This window comes from Staurois parvus, unplaced genomic scaffold (genome assembly GCF_062004578.1).
Source record: "Staurois parvus isolate SC_StPar_1 unplaced genomic scaffold, SC_StPar_1.0 ptg000183l, whole genome shotgun sequence".
NCBI lineage: Eukaryota > Metazoa > Chordata > Amphibia > Anura > Ranidae > Staurois > Staurois parvus.
This window is the reverse complement of record NW_028317979.1, coordinates 8,796,970-8,815,000: the sequence shown is the minus strand read 5'-3', so window position 1 is coordinate 8,815,000 and position 18,031 is coordinate 8,796,970. Positions and strand designations below refer to the sequence as shown.

Sequence of the window (18,031 nt, the reverse complement as noted above, 5' to 3'; positions counted from 1 at the left end):
TACTTAAAGCCATGGGAGTTTATCAAGTGACCAAGGGAGGAGGTGTAGATGGAGAAGAGAAGGGGTCCAAGGGCGGAACCTTGGGGGACCACTACAGAAAGAGGGAGTGGAGAGGAGGAGGCAGCGTTATAGGTAACGCTGAAGGAGCGCTGCGATAGGTAGGAGGAGAACCAGGAGAGAGCAGAGTCTCTGAGACCAAGAGAGTGGAGGGGATGGTAAACCGTATCAAAAGCCACAGAGAGGTCAAGTAGTAAGAGTACGGGGTAGTGGCCATTGGTTTTAGCTGTTAGTAGATCATTAGTGAGTTTTAGTAGGGCAGTTTCAGTGGAGTGGAGTGAGCGAAAGCCAGACTGTAAAGGGTCAAGAAGGTTGTTGTCGGTGAGGTGAGAGCTCAGGCGATTGTAGAAGCAGCAGGGAGATGGGTCTTAAGTTGTTCAGGTTGGTGGGGTCCAGGGAGTGCTTTTTAAGTATGGGAGCGTTGTGTGCATGCTTTAGAGGGAGGGGAAGGCACCAGTAGAGAGGGAGAGATTGAAGATGTGAATGAGGGAGCATAGGATGGAAGAGGGTGACCATAGTAGTTGTGAGGGGACAGGATCCAGGGGGCAGGTAGCAAGACAGGCTTCTAAGAAAACCTTAGTGACCTCTTCGGTAGTAGCAAGGTCAAAAGAGGAAAGTGTTGAGGGAGGTTTAGTATAAGGTATGCTAAGAGGGATGGATGTCTGTGCAGTGGCAATGCCCCTACGAATTGCATCAATCTTGTTTTTGAAATGATTTGCAATCTTGTGAGCAGTGAGTGAGGTACTGGGTGGAGGTGGAGAAAGTAGAGAGTTAAAAGTAGAGAAGAGACGACGAGGACTGGATGACAAGGTATTATTAAGAGCGACAAAGTGGGCTTGTTTGGCAGCATGAAGGGAGGAATTGTATGTTGAGAAAAAAAGATTTATATAGGGTGAATGCTTGCTGGGGTTTGGTTTTATGCCACAATCGCTCCAGCGCACGACTATGTTGTTTAAGATTTCTGGTGTCGTCAGTCTGCCAAGGTTGTAACGGTCGGGGCCTGATGCTTCGTGTTGTTAGAGGAGCAAGTGAGTCTAATGCGGATGAAAGCAAACTGTTCTAGACAGCAGTGGCCAGGGCAGGGCAGGGGGAGAGATTCTGTCATAGAGTTGGTCAGTTGCAGAGTGGAAAGGAGCAGGGTTCAAGTTGTGAAGGTTTCTGCGGGTAATTGTTTGCTGCTTGGAGGGATAGGTGTTTGAAGACAAGGACATTGTGAAGGTGATGAGATTGTGATCAGAGAGAGGAAAGGGGGTGTTTGTGAGGTTGTAGGGAGTGCAAAGATGGGAGAAAACAAGGTCTAATGTATTCCCATCCGAGTGAGCGGAAGACTGTATACATTGTGCTAATGCAAAAGATGAGGTTAAGTTGAAGAGTTGGGATGTAGCCGGATTGTTAACATTAATAGGGATGTTAAAATCTCTGAGAATGATAGTGGGTAGTTCAGAGGACAGAAAGTAGGGTAGCCAGGCGGAGAAATCATCAAGAAAGCGGGACACCGGTCCAGGAGGCCGATAGATCACTGCAATCCTCAGAGAAATGGGAGAAAACAGCCGGATGCTGTGAGTCTCGAAAGAAGAGAAAGATAGAGAGGGAGGGTTAGGGAGGACTTGAAAGGTGCTCAGTGGGGATAGAAGCAAACCAACTCCACCACATTTGCGACCACTGGGTCTGGGTGAGTGGGTCCAGATGTGGCCTCCATTGGAAAGTGCTGCTGGAGAAGCAGAATCTGCTGCTTGGAGCCAGGTTTCTGTAATTGCTAGTAGGTTAAGGGAGCGGGAGACATAAAAAGGTCATGGACAGAGGTGAGCTTATTACAGGCAGAGCAGGCATTCCAGAGCGCACATGAAAAAGGGAGGGTGGTTTTTGGGAGCACGGGGGACTGATGTTAAATTGAGGGGATTGCGGCTATTCCTGGAAGAAAGAGGATGCCTGGTGTGGGGGTGAAATAGTGGAGGACCAGCGTTTAGGGAGATATCCCCAGAGGTTAGGAGAAGAAGGGTGAGGAAAGTAACATGCACATGTCAGGTTCCTGTACAAAGAACAAAATGCATAACTAATAGGCTGAACACAACGAAAGCCACGTCCTGTGTCTTCATCCCACAATGTCTTCCAATGCTATCCAAAAAACAATGCAACTATGATTACATTGAAAAGTCCACTTGATTTTTTTTTTTGCTGTGCACCTTCTCTTTCATGTGGTAGTGGATCAAGTGAGAAAGGAGGCTGCATGAAGCAGGTAATGTCAAAGTTTAGGGTCACTAAAAAAGATAAAAGTACCAGCAGATACTGTTGATTAAGAGCTAGTCTAGGCAACCAGTAAAACCAGTCAGCAAACTACTAATGCAGTTCAGTAAGTAAACAGTGCATCGTGCCAAAATCAGAATGTCCACCCAACATAGTTTTCTGTAATAATTTACAACCAGCTTTTATAGAGCTAGACATACGTTTAAGTCTATCTCCTGAATCAAATGCAATCTAATTTTTCTGCATCTTTTATCAACAAAATCCCAAAGAAGGTCTAAATCCAATTGGTGCCAGCCATACATGGATCAAAATTTGTCCGGCACGGTAGAGACCAGACGAATTTCGATCCATGTATGTGCAGGCTGAGCCATCGATCAACTTGGGTAGAACCAGACAGTTGGGGTTTTCTGCATGTGATTACTGCCAGCCGTGCACAGCGCCACGCTCAACCCGCCTACCCACTCCCGACACACCACAATAGCCCTGCAGGAGGCATTCCCCCGTCCACCCTAACGGAGTTGATGGGGAAATCAAGCAATTTTCTTTCCTTCCACAAAAACAATCAAATCTATGGGCTGCTTTAGGATCGACTTTTGATCTTTGTATCAACCAGAGTTCCACACAACCCTAGGGTACCCCCAGAGGTTGTTTGGGGTTCTTTGAGCTCTAGCTGATTGATGTATCACCTGATGGTGCCTGCCTGCATAGTTTCAACATCTAAACTAACAACAGTCAATGTTGTGGGACCATTGACTATTAATGTAAATGACATCAATAGACTACTAGTGTAAGGGGATCAGTTTCCAGCTGATCACCAATCTAATGTAGCACTAACCTAAGAGCTTTCCCATCGACCAATATCAGGAAGATCTTCACTGTCCACCAACACATGTGGGAATGTTTCTACTGAACACCTATGCAGGGACGACGACACATTCCTCCACTGACCACCAATATGAGAGAACACTATAAATTTTTACTGTACGCATTTCTTTTCAGGCCATAATTAAAACACTAAATGTCATGATCGTTACTGGAAAAAAAAAAAGTTGTCAGAAAAAAAAAGAAAAGATGCCAAAAAAGGAGATACTTCCACTGAATTCCCTAGGTGATTCCATTGGAAGTGGGAGCCAATACCTGACAAAACTAGGTACCCATCCCCTTAAAAAGAAAAAAAATTGTTCCAAACGTGGATGGAAGGGGGGGGGGGGGGAAATCAGAGGAACTTCCCTTTAAGGTGAAGTCACACTTTAAGAATTCCTCTACTTAATACTAACCTCCCCTTTTTTTTTTACATCTTCTAAATATAAAAGACAGCATTGACCCTGCAGTGAGAGTGTATTTCGAAATAGCTTTACAGCTGTAAAAATTATACACTAAAAATACCCAATAATGGAGGTGGGGTGAACTGGTGCACAAAGGCAACGTCTGGATGAAAAACGTATCAATAAGCAGGTAGGCTGTGCCCCCTGTATCAACCTTTAACATGCAATGGGCAAGCTATGCTCTAACTAGTTTTAAGCAAAATCATCAAGTTTGGTAGTAGTTTACCTCTACATGCATAGCAGAATAAATAAAGAGATGTGCAATCCTACCACAAAAGTAACTATAACCATGTATGGGATTATTAATTTAATATATTCTGTTACTCCAATATGCATGCCTGCCAAGTTCCATCGATTATGAAGTTGCCAAAAAAGACTTTGTGCTCAATTTTACACACAATTAGAAATATATGCATCATGTATTTGGGAACACAGCGTAAAAATTCAGCCGGCAACAACACACAAAATCAATACGGAAAAGGTTTTTTCTCAGAGCAGTCACAGGCATAAAGGCCCCTCATTTACCATGTCCAAAGCAAAAAAAGAGAAAAGACATTCTCTTCATGCCTAGCAATTTCCATTACAAAAAGCTATGGGCTGGAGTATGGGTCTGAAGTACTAATGGTCTCACACCAAAACGTTTTACTCCAACATCAAAGACAAAGCATTCTTGCACTGACAGCAGTGACAAACACTTCCTTACAGACACTTTACTAAATAACCAATATTTAGAGTCCTGTAAAAAGAATTACACTTGTAAATACATACAATACGTGTATATTGCAGGTATAATAACCTTTTAGTTCACCTATTTTTAAAGCTGAAGTATGCCAAAAAAAACAATTTTTTGAACACTTGCACAGTAAAAATAAATTGCTTCAAATGAAATCTGCACAGTCTCTTTTACTTTTATTCAGCCAACAATCATCTGTCGGCGGTGAAAGGCAAGCGGTGAGACTTGTAATTCTGGCTGTAATATCAACATCACAGGAGATCGCACACTCAAAAACTCTTACATTCAGAGAAAAAAAAAAAAAGTATTTTTTTCTGAATACAAGGCATTCTGTGAATGGAAGATGTGAAGGTGAATGTCACGATTCCCCTTCCGAAATCACAGAACACGTTGCATCCAGTGAAAAGCATGCAAATGAGTGGAGGAGGTGCCGACTGAGCAACCCTTTGTAGTATCTAGTGATGCAGCTGAAAATTATTGGACAAAAATAGAGATTTCAGTGTTTTGCCGATAGGGAAAAAAAAAAAACAGGTGCCGATAATGCTGTTTTTTTTTTTTGTTTAACAACTTGCCCTCCAGAGGATTTACCTCCTTTTCATAACCAGGCCATTTTTTGCTGTTCGGCACTGTGCTATTTTAACTGGTAATTGCGTGGTCGTCCTTTTTTTTCACACAAATAGAGCTTTCTTTTGGTGGTATTTGATCACCTCTGCAGTTTTTACTTTTTCCGCTATAGACAAAAAAAAGACCGAAAATTTTGAAAAAAAAAAACCAATATTTTTCACTTTTGGTTATAAGAACATCCAATAAACTCAAACGTTAGTCATAAATCTAGACCAAAATGTAATCTGCTACATGTCTTTGGTAAAAAAAAAAAAAAAAAAAATCTCAATACGAAAACTGAAATGCACAGTTTTTAAAAATGAATATATATTTTTTGGGAAAAAAAACACTTTGATTAAAAAAAAAAAAAAAAAAAGTTAATAGATACCAAACATGTCATGCTTTAAAATTGCACATGCTCGTGGAATGTCGTGAAACTGCGGTACTTAATCTCCTTGGGTGATGCTTTAAAAATTTCTACAGGTTAGCAGTGTAAAGTTAGAGGAGGTCTAGTGCGAGGATTATTGCTCTTGCGTTCATGGTGATAGCTCACGTGTGTGGTTTGAACACAATTTACATATGTGGGCATGGCCTACGTACGCGTTCACCACTACATCCGAGCACGGGGGCACTTTAAACTTTTTATTTATTTAATTTATTTTTTTATTTTGCACTGTCCCTTTAAAAAAAATTTTAATCACTTTTATTATTGTCACAAGAAATGCATGAATCCCTTGTGATAGAAATAATTAGTGACAGGTCCTTTTTATGGAGAGATATGGGGTCAATAAGACTCCACATCTCTCCTCTGCAATGTAAAGCATAAGATAGGAAAAAAAAACAAAAAAAACGCATTGATCTAGTGCTTTAAAAAAAAAAAAAAAAAATGTCCGGAACGGGAAGTGACATCGCTCCGGTCCTCCAAGGGCATAGAGATGAGAGGCGGCCATCTTTCCTTCACTCATCTCTATGCCCTGCGCCAGGATCGATGGTTTCTCAGGTAAGGCTGAGAACTACCAAGCGGCAGGCGGTGTGCATTTATTATTTTTTGTCAAAAGGTATACTTATCCTTTAAATTACTGTACAGCATAAACATACATAAATATATACACACATACATACTTTCCATAAAAGTTACTATGTTACTGGAGATAGATTTTATTTTTTTTTCCTGTTAAACTGTCCATTTCTGGTTCAGTCCAGAATTTTCATTTTGGTGCACCACTAATAATATCTGCACTGCAGCCAGAACTAAAAATCTCAGAGCCAGATGTTTGGCACCATCTGGGGAGTGTGGGCTGAATAAAAAAAATAAATTATTATTATTAATAAGAAGTTATAATAAACACTGCAGCAGTCAGAAATGGGACACACTTCATTGGAGGTAACCTATCTTTACAGTGCAAAGGTACAAGTTGTTTTTTGGATGCACTTTAGCTTTAATAGTATTCTAACATGCATAGTCTACCTTTTGAAAAATTGTTATAAATGCTCCAACATTAATAAAAAATGGTCATTTGTTAAAATGTTTTCAAAGAAGCCTACAGAACTTTGAAATTACGTACGTTAGGGGCTGCAATGCACAGGTTCCAGCCCCACATCCATACAGAAAAACAGTCCTTCTGTTAGGGGACTGGAGGAAGTAAAGAATGGACTACAAAGTGTGGAGCCACCACTGCATTTTGCTACGCTGTGATCTGTGAGTGATTTGTTATGATGGTAGGTAGGTCTTGTTTTCTCATTCACCGATCCTTGGGAATACTCATCACATTTAAACAAAAACAGAAGGCAGCAGAGAGAAGCAACATATGATTCAGGTAGGTGTGGGAAGTGAAGCTCAGGAATGCAACCACTATAAATATGGATGTAACATGAAACATGGTCTTAAAAGAAGAACGTGCCTTTAATGTAACTGTGCAAAAGTCTAACTTTTCCTACTAATTTTCTTGAACTTAACAGAAAAAAAATTAGCAAATTTGACAACTCACAAATCAGAGTTAGGCTACGTTCATACTAACGTTGTGTGCAGGCAGCAGGGAGGCGTTTGGGAAGCGTTTTTACTGCTTCCCAAACGCCTCGGACAATTCTGCACAGTGTGCTGTTCTAACGGGAGCGTTAGCGTCACGTCGCGGCAAAATGGACGCCTCTGGTCGAGTCAGGAGGCGTTGAAGCCTCCTATTCTAGTCTATCGTGCCGCTCCGCAAACATGCGGTTGCGAAGCGTTAGCGGGGTGTTTGCGGAGCGGTAACACCATTCAAACTTCATTATAGGCGTTTGTGGGGCGTTAACGCTTGGCAAACGCCTAGCAACCGCCGCTAAACCGCGCATGCAGTGTTTGTGGAGCGTTAAAAAACGCCGGACCAACGCTTGCCAAATGCTATAGGGGCGTTTGGCAAGTGTTGGTAAAACAGTCAAGTGTGAACAAGCCCTTAGTAGACTGTTAGCAAAGTATTGGTATTTATAATGGCCCACATCTCCTATTTTTACTGTTCAATATAACTAGCAACTTTTAGGTAATTTTAACCGCTTTTCCATTGACTGGGAATCAAAACAAACACACACTTGAAAAGTAGCTGTCAAAACCAAGCAATTTACCACCCACAAGTTCAATCAACCACTTGAATTTGGTTACTTTGGATTCTAAAATAAATGGGGAGACGCTCCATTACTCTGTTCTTTGTGGATCCAGTATGAAGCACCCACTATGGCATCAGACCTGCCACACCTGGGAGATTACACTCTCCTCCATAGGACATTCACTATTCAATATGAGACTTTAGTTCACGATGTAGATCCAGGGCACACTTTTAAAAGCAGTAAAAGCCCAACAAGGGTTATGTATTATTTTTCTGTATATATATATATATATATATAGACTTTACAAAAAATATGAGCTATAGGTGACCCACCCAACATGATCCAGCTCCACAAAAGGTCAATTTAAAAATAACTGAACCAGGTAGAAAATGATCAGCCCATCTGATGCAGAGGCTGCATGTATATAATAGCCAGCAGGGAGATTCCTTACTCCATACTATTAGCATAGATGGGGGAAATCGATTGGTTTCCTCTTGTTCAGTTAGTAGAAAATTGAGCCATGTATTCCGGCTTTTAGGGCTTCTTTGTGTACATTCTGTCATTTGTTGTCAATAAAGCAAGTTCAAACAGTAATACACCTCTGAAAAGCAATGGTTCCAGGACAATAACAAGCACTGTTGGCCACGGTAAACAACCTCTAAAGAAGAACTAGTAATCTAGAGGTCAAGGCTCACCTGGAGATACAAAGGCTTCTTTGAGATACAGAAGAACATCGGCAAACCTTCTGACGTCGTTCACCAGCTGCATGATATACTCGGGATCTACCACAGAGCTGTCATAGCCATCTGAATTGGTACTGATGCTACTCAGCGAGTTGCTTTTGGTGCTCCGCCCCATTCCCCAGTTTGAAGTGCTTGAGATGGTAAAAAAGTTTGAGGTAGAAAACCGTGAAAATCCGAAACCACGCCTGTTACCTCCACCGTTCTGACGCAACATCCCAGCGTGCTTCCGAGAGCTCCGCAGCAAGCATTCAGTGCCACTCTCTGCCCATCAGCCACAGATCCAAACCTGAAAAAAAAAAAATATATATATTAAAATGTATATATACACACACACACACACACACACACACACACACTGGTCATGAGCCAAGCAATTAACATTGTGACCAGGACAAGAAGTTAAAATTCCACATAGAATGTAGTATGTAAACCACCTGCGCTACTCAGAATAAAGACAAATATAAAGATCAGGAAGCTGCTATCACCTGGCTATTTACCTGAATACATTGCAAAAGTAAAAAAGAAAATGGTGTTGCGCTTCCATACACAGTACCTAAATACACTTAAATACCATAATTCATGCATAAATAAAAAACTCAAATAAATTCTAACAAAAAGAAATATACACATAATAAAAAAGGACAATATCATGAGATAATATGCAAAAAATATATATAAATATGTAAACGAGAAATAAACATCACACAGTGATGAAAATGATGAGACAATGTACATGCATCCCTTAAACTGGGGATAAAAAGTGACATAAATCACAAATAAACAAAGTGATAAGTAAATGGCATAAAATATGCCTGAAAAAGTGCCGGGACCAGAAGACTCACAACTGGCGTGAATAATATACAGTGAGACTGTCAGGATTAAAAACCTAACTCAAAACAAAACTTTCCTTCCACATAAATGTGTTACAAAATGTGACAAGTGACCAAAAAAAAAATATATATATATATATAGGACTCGTGGTCAAATTCCTAATTGGGACTTATTTGTGTGAACACAAACACATAATAAGTGTCACAACGATATATCACAATGTTCTGCAAAATAAAATAAAAAAAACCCACTAGCCACGTAATGCCACAAATATTGTGCCACTAAATAGTATAAGAATAATGAGCATACAATTCCACATAGCCATCTTCCAAAACCTCCTCAATGGAAATGTACGTAATAAAATGTTTCCAAAGGTTCTAAACTATTGGAAGGCTACCTGAGGATCTATCAGAGGCTACCTAAGGATCTGATGACATTCTGCTGCATACACATTTGTTGAGAAGAACACACTATGAATAGGAGAGCGGAGATATGACCTCATCAATCTGCTGCTGCTTTTTCAGTGTCCAATCGCATATCTGTTGATCTTGATAAACTCCGTGTCCTTGTCACCACTTTTGAGTTGGACAATATTTGCTTTCACAAGCTATAGTTTGTAAACTACTAACAGCCCTACCCCTGTAATGGAGATGACCATAGGAAGACCTATTGTAGTCCAAATCAGAAAAGCAGCCTTGGTGACAACCAAGGCTCCTTCCTCAGATACAGTGGAAGAGTAAGTGTAGTCACACATATGATATTTGAGGGATTACCAGGTAAAGTAAAGGCTCTGTGCACACTGGACATTTAGGGCTCCAGTGTTTAGCCGAGGGTGGAGGACACAGGCGTGCCACCCAGCCCAGCTCCCTGCGGCTTGTCAAACTGTATGAAACATTGGCAGCTGCTGCGACTACATGGGGCACCTAGTAGTATGAACATTTACCACATTATGCGCTCAGGGAGTAATGCCTGGAACTCAAAACTCTGCATTTTGGGCAAAACACAAGTAGAGCTAGTTGCTAGTGCCGGCAGTGGGGCTAGGAAAGAACCTGGGCCCTACGCCAGTGACCAAACGCCAGAGCCTCAAACACCAGGGCTAAACCCCCAATGTGCACAGGGCAAAAATCTCACCATTTAGTGCGTATAATGTTTTAAAAATGCTTTCTTTTCTAGAATACAGACATTACCAATTATTTTACACATTTTATAAACAGGCCTCATAACTCTCCATACATTTCTTGAAATTTCACAGAACTCAGAGTGGTTGTCAGACATTATCCTCAACACATAAGTGAAATAACAAGGTCGTTGAATTCTACGTTCTTCAAATAGTCTTGTGCTGACTTTATAAAAGGAAACTAGTGAAAGACACAGCATGATGCAGCTCTTCGGAACAGGAAGGTAGTCTAAAGGAAATTCCCCCCACAAACCGCCAGAAGCTTCAGCAGGTCCTCAAGTCTCAATGTTGTTTATGTATATATATTACAGTGTTTTTCCATACAGAGTTTTTCGAATCAATTGTACTGTACATTGGATTCTGTTCTTTAGTGATAACATAACTGGCACATAAGGTTTACATTTTGCTCAGCTGCTTTTCAAATGCAAACATTCCAGCCAGAGAGCACAGCCAAATTCTATACCCAAGGTTTCAATTACACTTAAAGCCCATTCACAACCAACACTTGCATTAACACACACTCAGTATCTGTGCATTACCATGCGTTGTGTTATGGCAGCTCAATTAAATTGAATGGACTGCCAGAGGACCCCAAAGAGACTAAAAATGGGTCATACACTACTTGTAACGCAGCAGCATAATGGGCAGCACAGTGGCTAAATGGTTAGCACTTCCGCCTGGCAGTACTTTGTTGGTTCAAATCCCCGCCAGTGGTGTATTTCGGTTTTGTGCTGCCCTAGGCAAGACTAAAATCAGGCAACCCCCCCCCACCGCATCTAAATTAGTGCCAGTGGGAGGAATCGTGCCCCATCATTGGTGTCAGGGGGAGGAATCGTGCCCCATCATTGGTGTCAGGGGGAGGAATCGTGCCCCATCATTGGTGTCAGGGGGAGGAATCGTGCCCCATCATTGGTGTCAGGGGGAGGAATCGTGCCCCATCATTGGTGTCAGGGGGAGGAATCGTGCCCCATCATTGGTGTCAGGGGGAGGAATAGTGTCCCATCATTGGTGTCAGTGGGAGGAATAGTGTCCCATCATTGGTGTCAGGGGGAGGAATCGTGCCCCATCATTGGTGTCAGTGGGAGGAATCGTGCCCCATCATTGGTGTCAGGGCCAGGAATAGTGCCCCATCATTGGTGTCAGGGCCAGGAATAGTGTCCCATCATTGGTGTCAGGGGGAGGAATAGTGCCCCATCATTGGTGTCAGTGGGAGGAATAGTGTCCCATCATTGGTGTCAGGGGGAGGAATAGTGCCCCATCATTGGTGTCAGTGGGAGGAATCGTGTCCCATCATTGGTGTCAGGGGGAGGAATCGTGCCCCATCACTGGTGTCAGGGGGAGGAATCGTGCCCCATCACTGGTGTCAGGGGGAGGAATCGTGCCCCATCACTGGTGTCAGGGGGAGGAATCGTGCCCCATCACTGGTGTCAGGGGGAGGAATCGTGCCCCATCACTGGTGTCAGGGGGAGGAATCGTGCCCCATCACTGGTGTCAGGGGGAGGAATCGTGCCCCATCACTGGTGTCAGGGGGAGGAATCGTGCCCCATCACTGGTGTCAGGGGGAGGAATCGTGCCCCATCACTGGTGTCAGGGGGAGGAATCGTGCCCCATCACTGGTGTCAGGGGGAGGAATCGTGCCCCATCATTAGTGTCAGTGAGAGGAATAGCGTTTCATCATTGGTGTCAGTGGGAATAGTGTTCCATCACTGGTGTCAGTGGGAGGAATAGTGCCCCATCACTGGTGTCAGTGGGAGGAATAGTGCCCCATCATTGGTGTCAGTGGGAGGCCCGGAGGCATAGTGCCCCATCATTGGTGTCAGTGGAATAGTGCCCCATCATTGGTGTCAGTAGGAGGAAAAGTCCCTCCTCATTGGTGTCAGTGACGGGCAGTGGGACAGGAAGAGCGCAGTGGGACAAGTGAGGGGCAGTGGGACAGGGGGAGTGCAGAGGGACAGGAGAAGCGCAGAGGGACAGGTGGGGGGGCAGTGGGACAGGAGAAGCGCAGAGGGACAGGTGGGGGGGCAGTGGGACAGGATCGGGGCAATGGGACAGGGGGAGCGCAGTGGGACAGGCGAGGGGCAGTGGGACAGGAGGCGTGCAGAAGGATAGGTGGGGAAATGGGACAGGAGGAGCGTAGTGAGACAGGTGAGGGGCAGTGTGACATGAGGAGCACAGTGAGACAGGTGAGGGGCAGTGTGACATGAGGAGCACAGTGAGACAGGTGAGGGGCAGTGTGACATGAGGAGCGCAGTGAGACAGGTGAGGGGCAGTGTGACATGAGGAGCGCAGTGAGACAGGTGAGGGGCGGTGGGACATGTGAGGGGTACATGTCACACATCCGCCCACCACTCTGCTTTCCTCTGCGGACGGTCCCTCAGCCATGACGGCCCTGCCCCTGTATATCTTTCCCACGGAAGTATCCCCTCCGTGAAAAAAGGTGGGGGGGCGGCACTGCCGCCCCCCTGAAAAGTGCTGCCCTAGGTGAATGCCTAGGTTGCCTCGCAGCAGATACGCCCCTGATCCCCGTCACAGCACCCCCTGCCTGGAGTTTGCATGTTCTCCCTTTGCGTGCGTGGGTTTACTCCTGGTACTCCGGTTTCCTCCCACACCCCATAGACATGCTGGTAGGTTAATTGGATCCTGTCTAAATTGTCCCTAGTATGTGTATGTATGAATGTAAGTTAGGGACCTTAGATTTTACACCCCTTGAGGGTTAGGGGCTGATGTTAATGTACAATATATATGTAAAGTGCTGAGTAAATTGACAGCACTATGTAAGCACCTGAAATAATGTGTGTTGTGGTGTGAATTAACACAAGTGCATTGTGCTGCCTTACCTAGGTGTGATGGGATGCCATTGAAAATGACTGGCTTGCAATGCACTGTAAGTAATGTGATAACAAAAGATAGCGCACTGACCAATCAGAACCATTTTGACCTGTCCCTGCACAGAGAAAGGGCAGCGCCGTTTTGGACAGTGAAACTGAATCACCCATGGAGGTAAGTGAAGTGGTGACCTGGGGAATGGGAAAAGTGTATGATGTTGGTTCACCTTTTCATTTGTTATAAAAAGGTGAAAAAACACTATAAATGCAGATATAATCCTATGAGAAAATTGTTTAAATGAATGATCACAGTGGCTAAGTGGTTAGCACTTCCGCTTAGCAAAACTAGGGTTATTGGTTCGAATCCCAACCACGGTACTACCTGCCTGGAGTTTGCATAGTCTCCCTGTGCCTGCATGGGTTTCCTCCCACACTCCAAAACATGCTGGTATGTTAATTGGCTCCTGTCTAAATTGGCCCTAGTATGTGTATGTATGAATGCGAGTTAGGGACCTTAGTACAATATATATGTAAAGCACTGCGGAAATTGATGGCGCTATACAAATACATGTAATAAATAAAATAATATCGTCTGATTGAAGGGTCTCCAACATTCGATCATGAACTTGGACACACTGCTGTAACATCAAAAAAGTAACAAAAAACACAGAGGATACAAAATCTCAGTTTATTCTAATGTTTAGTACACACTGTGAGAATATTGGACGAATGTTCATCTTTTATTTTGCATGCTAGTCTCATATCGAAAATGAAGATGTTACTAAGGTTACAAAAAACCTTGTAAAACAGAATACAATTTTGAGTGATGTATTGTATTGTACTGTAATGTATTCCAATGTATCCAAGCATGCGCATTTTTGGTCACTCAATTTTTTTTTCTATACTAATTACACAAAAAATTGTTCATTCTGTTATCTTATGAAAAACATTTTTATGCTTGTCCCTTCAGATATTTTCCCATAGACGGTCGTGACCAGGTTTCAAAAGCGGTGTACTAATGATCAGCTTAATTGGACAATCGCTCTGAAGGCATTTTATTTTCGTAGAATTTTCTTATCGTGTGTACTGGGCATAGGAACAAATATTGTTGGGCGTCCTCTATATAGCCGAGTTAGATCTAGATGCCACCTATATAACAAACACTAATACTGGTTGCAATAAAAGGCATATCAAGATATGCATGTATTGATGTTCCATGTTGCGTTCCTATATAATGGATACATTTTAGTAGCTGTCATTCTTCTCCAATTAACCAGGCTTATCATGGCCACATTACACAGCAAATCCAAAAGCTTGCTACATAAAAGCTCACAGTCTACAAACAACCAATACAGAAACCTATCAAGTGTGCAAAGGAAGTGTTCATCTGAGTGCAGCCTGTTTGACCACAAAGGGCTATTTAACTTCTGTATAAGGTTCCCCAGATTTTGTTTCTTTTTTTTTTTGTAAAGAGATGAAACAAACAACTTTGTGCAGACATGGCTTTATTAATCACATTACTATGCACTCTAAATATACAGCCATAATACAGAAAACAATCTCACTAAAAGGCCACCTCCACCATTTCAACAAAATGCCACACTCAAATATATTACAGCATTCAGCACTTGAGAGCCATCCAACGGGCAGCAAAATACATTGCCTAACATCCTAATGTTTGACTTGAATCACATTCACTTCTTAAGTCCTGAGGGGGGGGGGGGGGGGGGGAGGTTCTACTATAAGGCTTCTTGCACACTGCAGCTTGGAAAAGCTCAGTACAGCGTTTTATTTTTATTGGAGTTAAAATATAGCTCATTATTTACAATGTGCCTTTGCACACAGGTGCATAAATGTGAGCGTAAATATGTGCCGTGGATTCCTCAGTAAAAAAAAAGAAAAAGAAAAAAGGAAGATTGCATTTTTGGTCAGTAATTTATACCATCTGCTGACAAAACGTACATACGAGAATATTAGACAATATTAATTTTCCCTACGAATATATTGTGCATAAATAGGCGCAAATGCATGCAAAACATGCGCAGGACATTACGTTCAAAAAAGCAGATTCTCAAACATCAGTACCATGTGCATGAGGCCTAAATCTATTATCATGAAAAGCCTTGAATGTTTGTTTGGTGCTCCCACTGGACAGTTTATAGTATCCAGGACTTCTCCAGGGTTTCCCCCATCCTCTGGAACTCCCTACCCCAATCCATCAGACTATCACCTACTCTGCTCACCTTTAGGCGCACTCTGAAAATCTCTCTTCAGGGAAGCCTACCCCGCCCTCAGCTAATACTGAACTCCTCTACTCATCCAACCACTCCATCCCCCACAGCTATCTCCTCCTGTACCATTATCCCCTCCCTCCTAGATTGTAAGCTCCAAGGAGCAGGGCCCTCGAATCCCTCTTGTATTGAATTGTATTGTTACTGTACGGTCTCCCACCATAATGTAAAGTGCTGAGCAAACTGTCGGCGCTATATAGTCCTGTATAATAATAATATCCTGCTGATCGCTACTTTGACATTACCCAATTTTTTTTTTATGTGCAGTTTTACTTTAAAGCAGAACTAAGTTTACAAAAAACAATTGCTAGGATGTGGAGTTTTTAGGTCACTTCCTTCCATTTCTCCTACCAAATATTTTTTGCCTGCAGCTTGTGTGCAGTCCATTCTCGGCATGCGTAACATGGCATGAAAGTAGCTGGGTGATGGGGTTTGGCAACAGCAAAAAAGAAAGTGCAAGGATTCCATTATGAAGCAGCAGAGAAGATAGCAGTGGTGGCAACAGGGGGCATAGACATGTCAGCATCGAAAGTGAGCAAACAAGGAGGTAGGCCTGCCATCAGTAAAGGTGAGCATCCCTGGGTGGCAGAGGGAGCCTTCAATAGAGATTTCACTTTTCCCTGAGGGCCGGTTCACACGAGAACACACATTCGTGCGTTTCAGTATTAGGAGCCCATTCATTTTGATGGGCAGCCAAAAGTACTGGAACAAGCAAGCACTACTTTTTCAGATCACACTGCACCAAAAAACATGGTACTGCGCTACCATACTGTTTGGTGGCCACAAACACACGGCTCTTGCATATCTTGTAAGGGCAGTGCAGGACACACAGGGAACTGTGCTCAGGTGTGAACTGGTCCTGGAAACAAAGGGAAACCAATTCCCTTTAGGTCACTGCAGGTCTCTGCAATCTCTAATGACATAAAACAGCCCCAATTTTCCTACCACGTTGAAACCAACTGACCTAGGCTGCTAAGGCTTACGGAGGGAGCATGTGAACACAACACCTCTATAGGTGGTAAAACTAGTTTATATCGTAAATAAAATGCTTATATCATCAGTGATGAGGACAGGGGAGTAATCTCCACCCTAATACACAAACCAAAGGGCTTGAATTATTTACTGGGAAATCATTTCTCACACATACTATATGAATAATGTCCTGTGATTGATTAGGAACAACCCCGTCCTACCTCTCAAAACTTGTATTTCAGGCTTTAGAGATATTTACTACCATCCCACATTTCCATAATCATATCTACAGTTCTAATGGCAAGATTTTAGTTTAAAGTGGAACTAAACCTTCCTGTCCTTTACAGCCCACTTGACAGTTCAGAGGGCACAAGCAACAGTGACAGTTCCGTCAAGGCATGCTGTGAATGCAAACTGTTTTGGGAAACCATTAAATCAGTGGAATTATTTCAATTTACGTAGCAGATAAAAATGATTTTCCTATAAAGAACAAGGCAGCAGTTCTGAACTCGTAAAGCTCCATAGAAACTGTACAGATTTTTATTGCACCAAAAGTCCAAGGGTGGAGCACCAAGCTCGGGAGGGGGAACGGCCATAGACGGTATTGGCAGCTTTGTTTTTTATAATCGTACATGTACTAAGCAGACGTTATTTTCAATGGCCTTACCCAAGTCCCCACACAGAGCTTACCCGGACTGTACGTGGACCATTTAGCACAGAAGAGGTAAATAATACCAAGTCCTCATGCACACTGGATGATTTTACAGCTGCTGCTTTTGGCTTTTGAAGTTTGTTTCTACAGCCAGTAAACTCTCCAGCATATTACTCTATGTGTCCATGCACACACAGACTGTAATCAATGCTTTTAGGCAGGGGCGGTTTTTGGCTGGAAAAAAAAAAAAAAAAAAAAAACAATAGAGAATTAGCAAGTTTCTATAGGAGTTTTTTTTAGCTGTAACAACGCTCTAATGCTGCAAACTGCAGTAAATTGCAGCAAACCAGTGGTTTTGGACATTTTATGAGCAAAAAAACAAACCACGAAATAACGCAGCAAAAGACCACTAATGCAAAAACGCTGAAAAACTCAAGTTTTAAACGTGACTTTATACAGCTAACGTTACCAGCGTTATTAAAACACCCAGTGTGCATGGAGCCTATGTCAAAACTAGTTTTTGAAATGATCTGAGTAAAGCAATTACAATCTGTTAACTAACTAACTAACACACACACACACACACACACACACACACACACACACACACACACACACACACACACACACACACACACACACACACACACACACACACACACACACACACACACACACACACACACACACACACACACACACACACACACACACACACACACACACACACACACACACACACACACACACACACACACACACACACACACACACCTAGAAAGGGCCTTTGAGGGACACATCAATATAAAGGCCAAAATGGTACATGTGTTTCAGTACTATTGCTACTGTAGGCACTTTTTATGCCAGGGCATTTTTGCTTTATGTTGAAATTATCTGAACTGATCAAGTATTGCTCCAATCATCAATTAAAGCATGACTTTACACATTTACACAGTCTATGTTCATTTTGGAGGTCCTGGCATGAACTATTAAGCAGAATC

General features: G+C 42.7%; 1 protein-coding gene across 3 annotated transcripts in view; it reads right to left on the bottom strand.

The window, feature by feature from the left end:
* ARHGAP29 (Rho GTPase activating protein 29) overlaps positions 1-18,031 on the bottom strand; it is a 205,482-nt gene that overhangs the window by 158,507 nt on the left and 28,944 nt on the right. For all 3 annotated transcript variants that reach the window (XM_089677292.1, XM_089677293.1, XM_089677294.1), the window contains exon 2: positions 8,235-8,568. In XM_089677292.1, coding sequence (XP_089533418.1) covers positions 8,235-8,496 — 262 coding nt within the window. In that variant the 5' untranslated portion in view covers positions 8,497-8,568. The remainder of the gene's footprint in view (positions 1-8,234; positions 8,569-18,031) is intronic.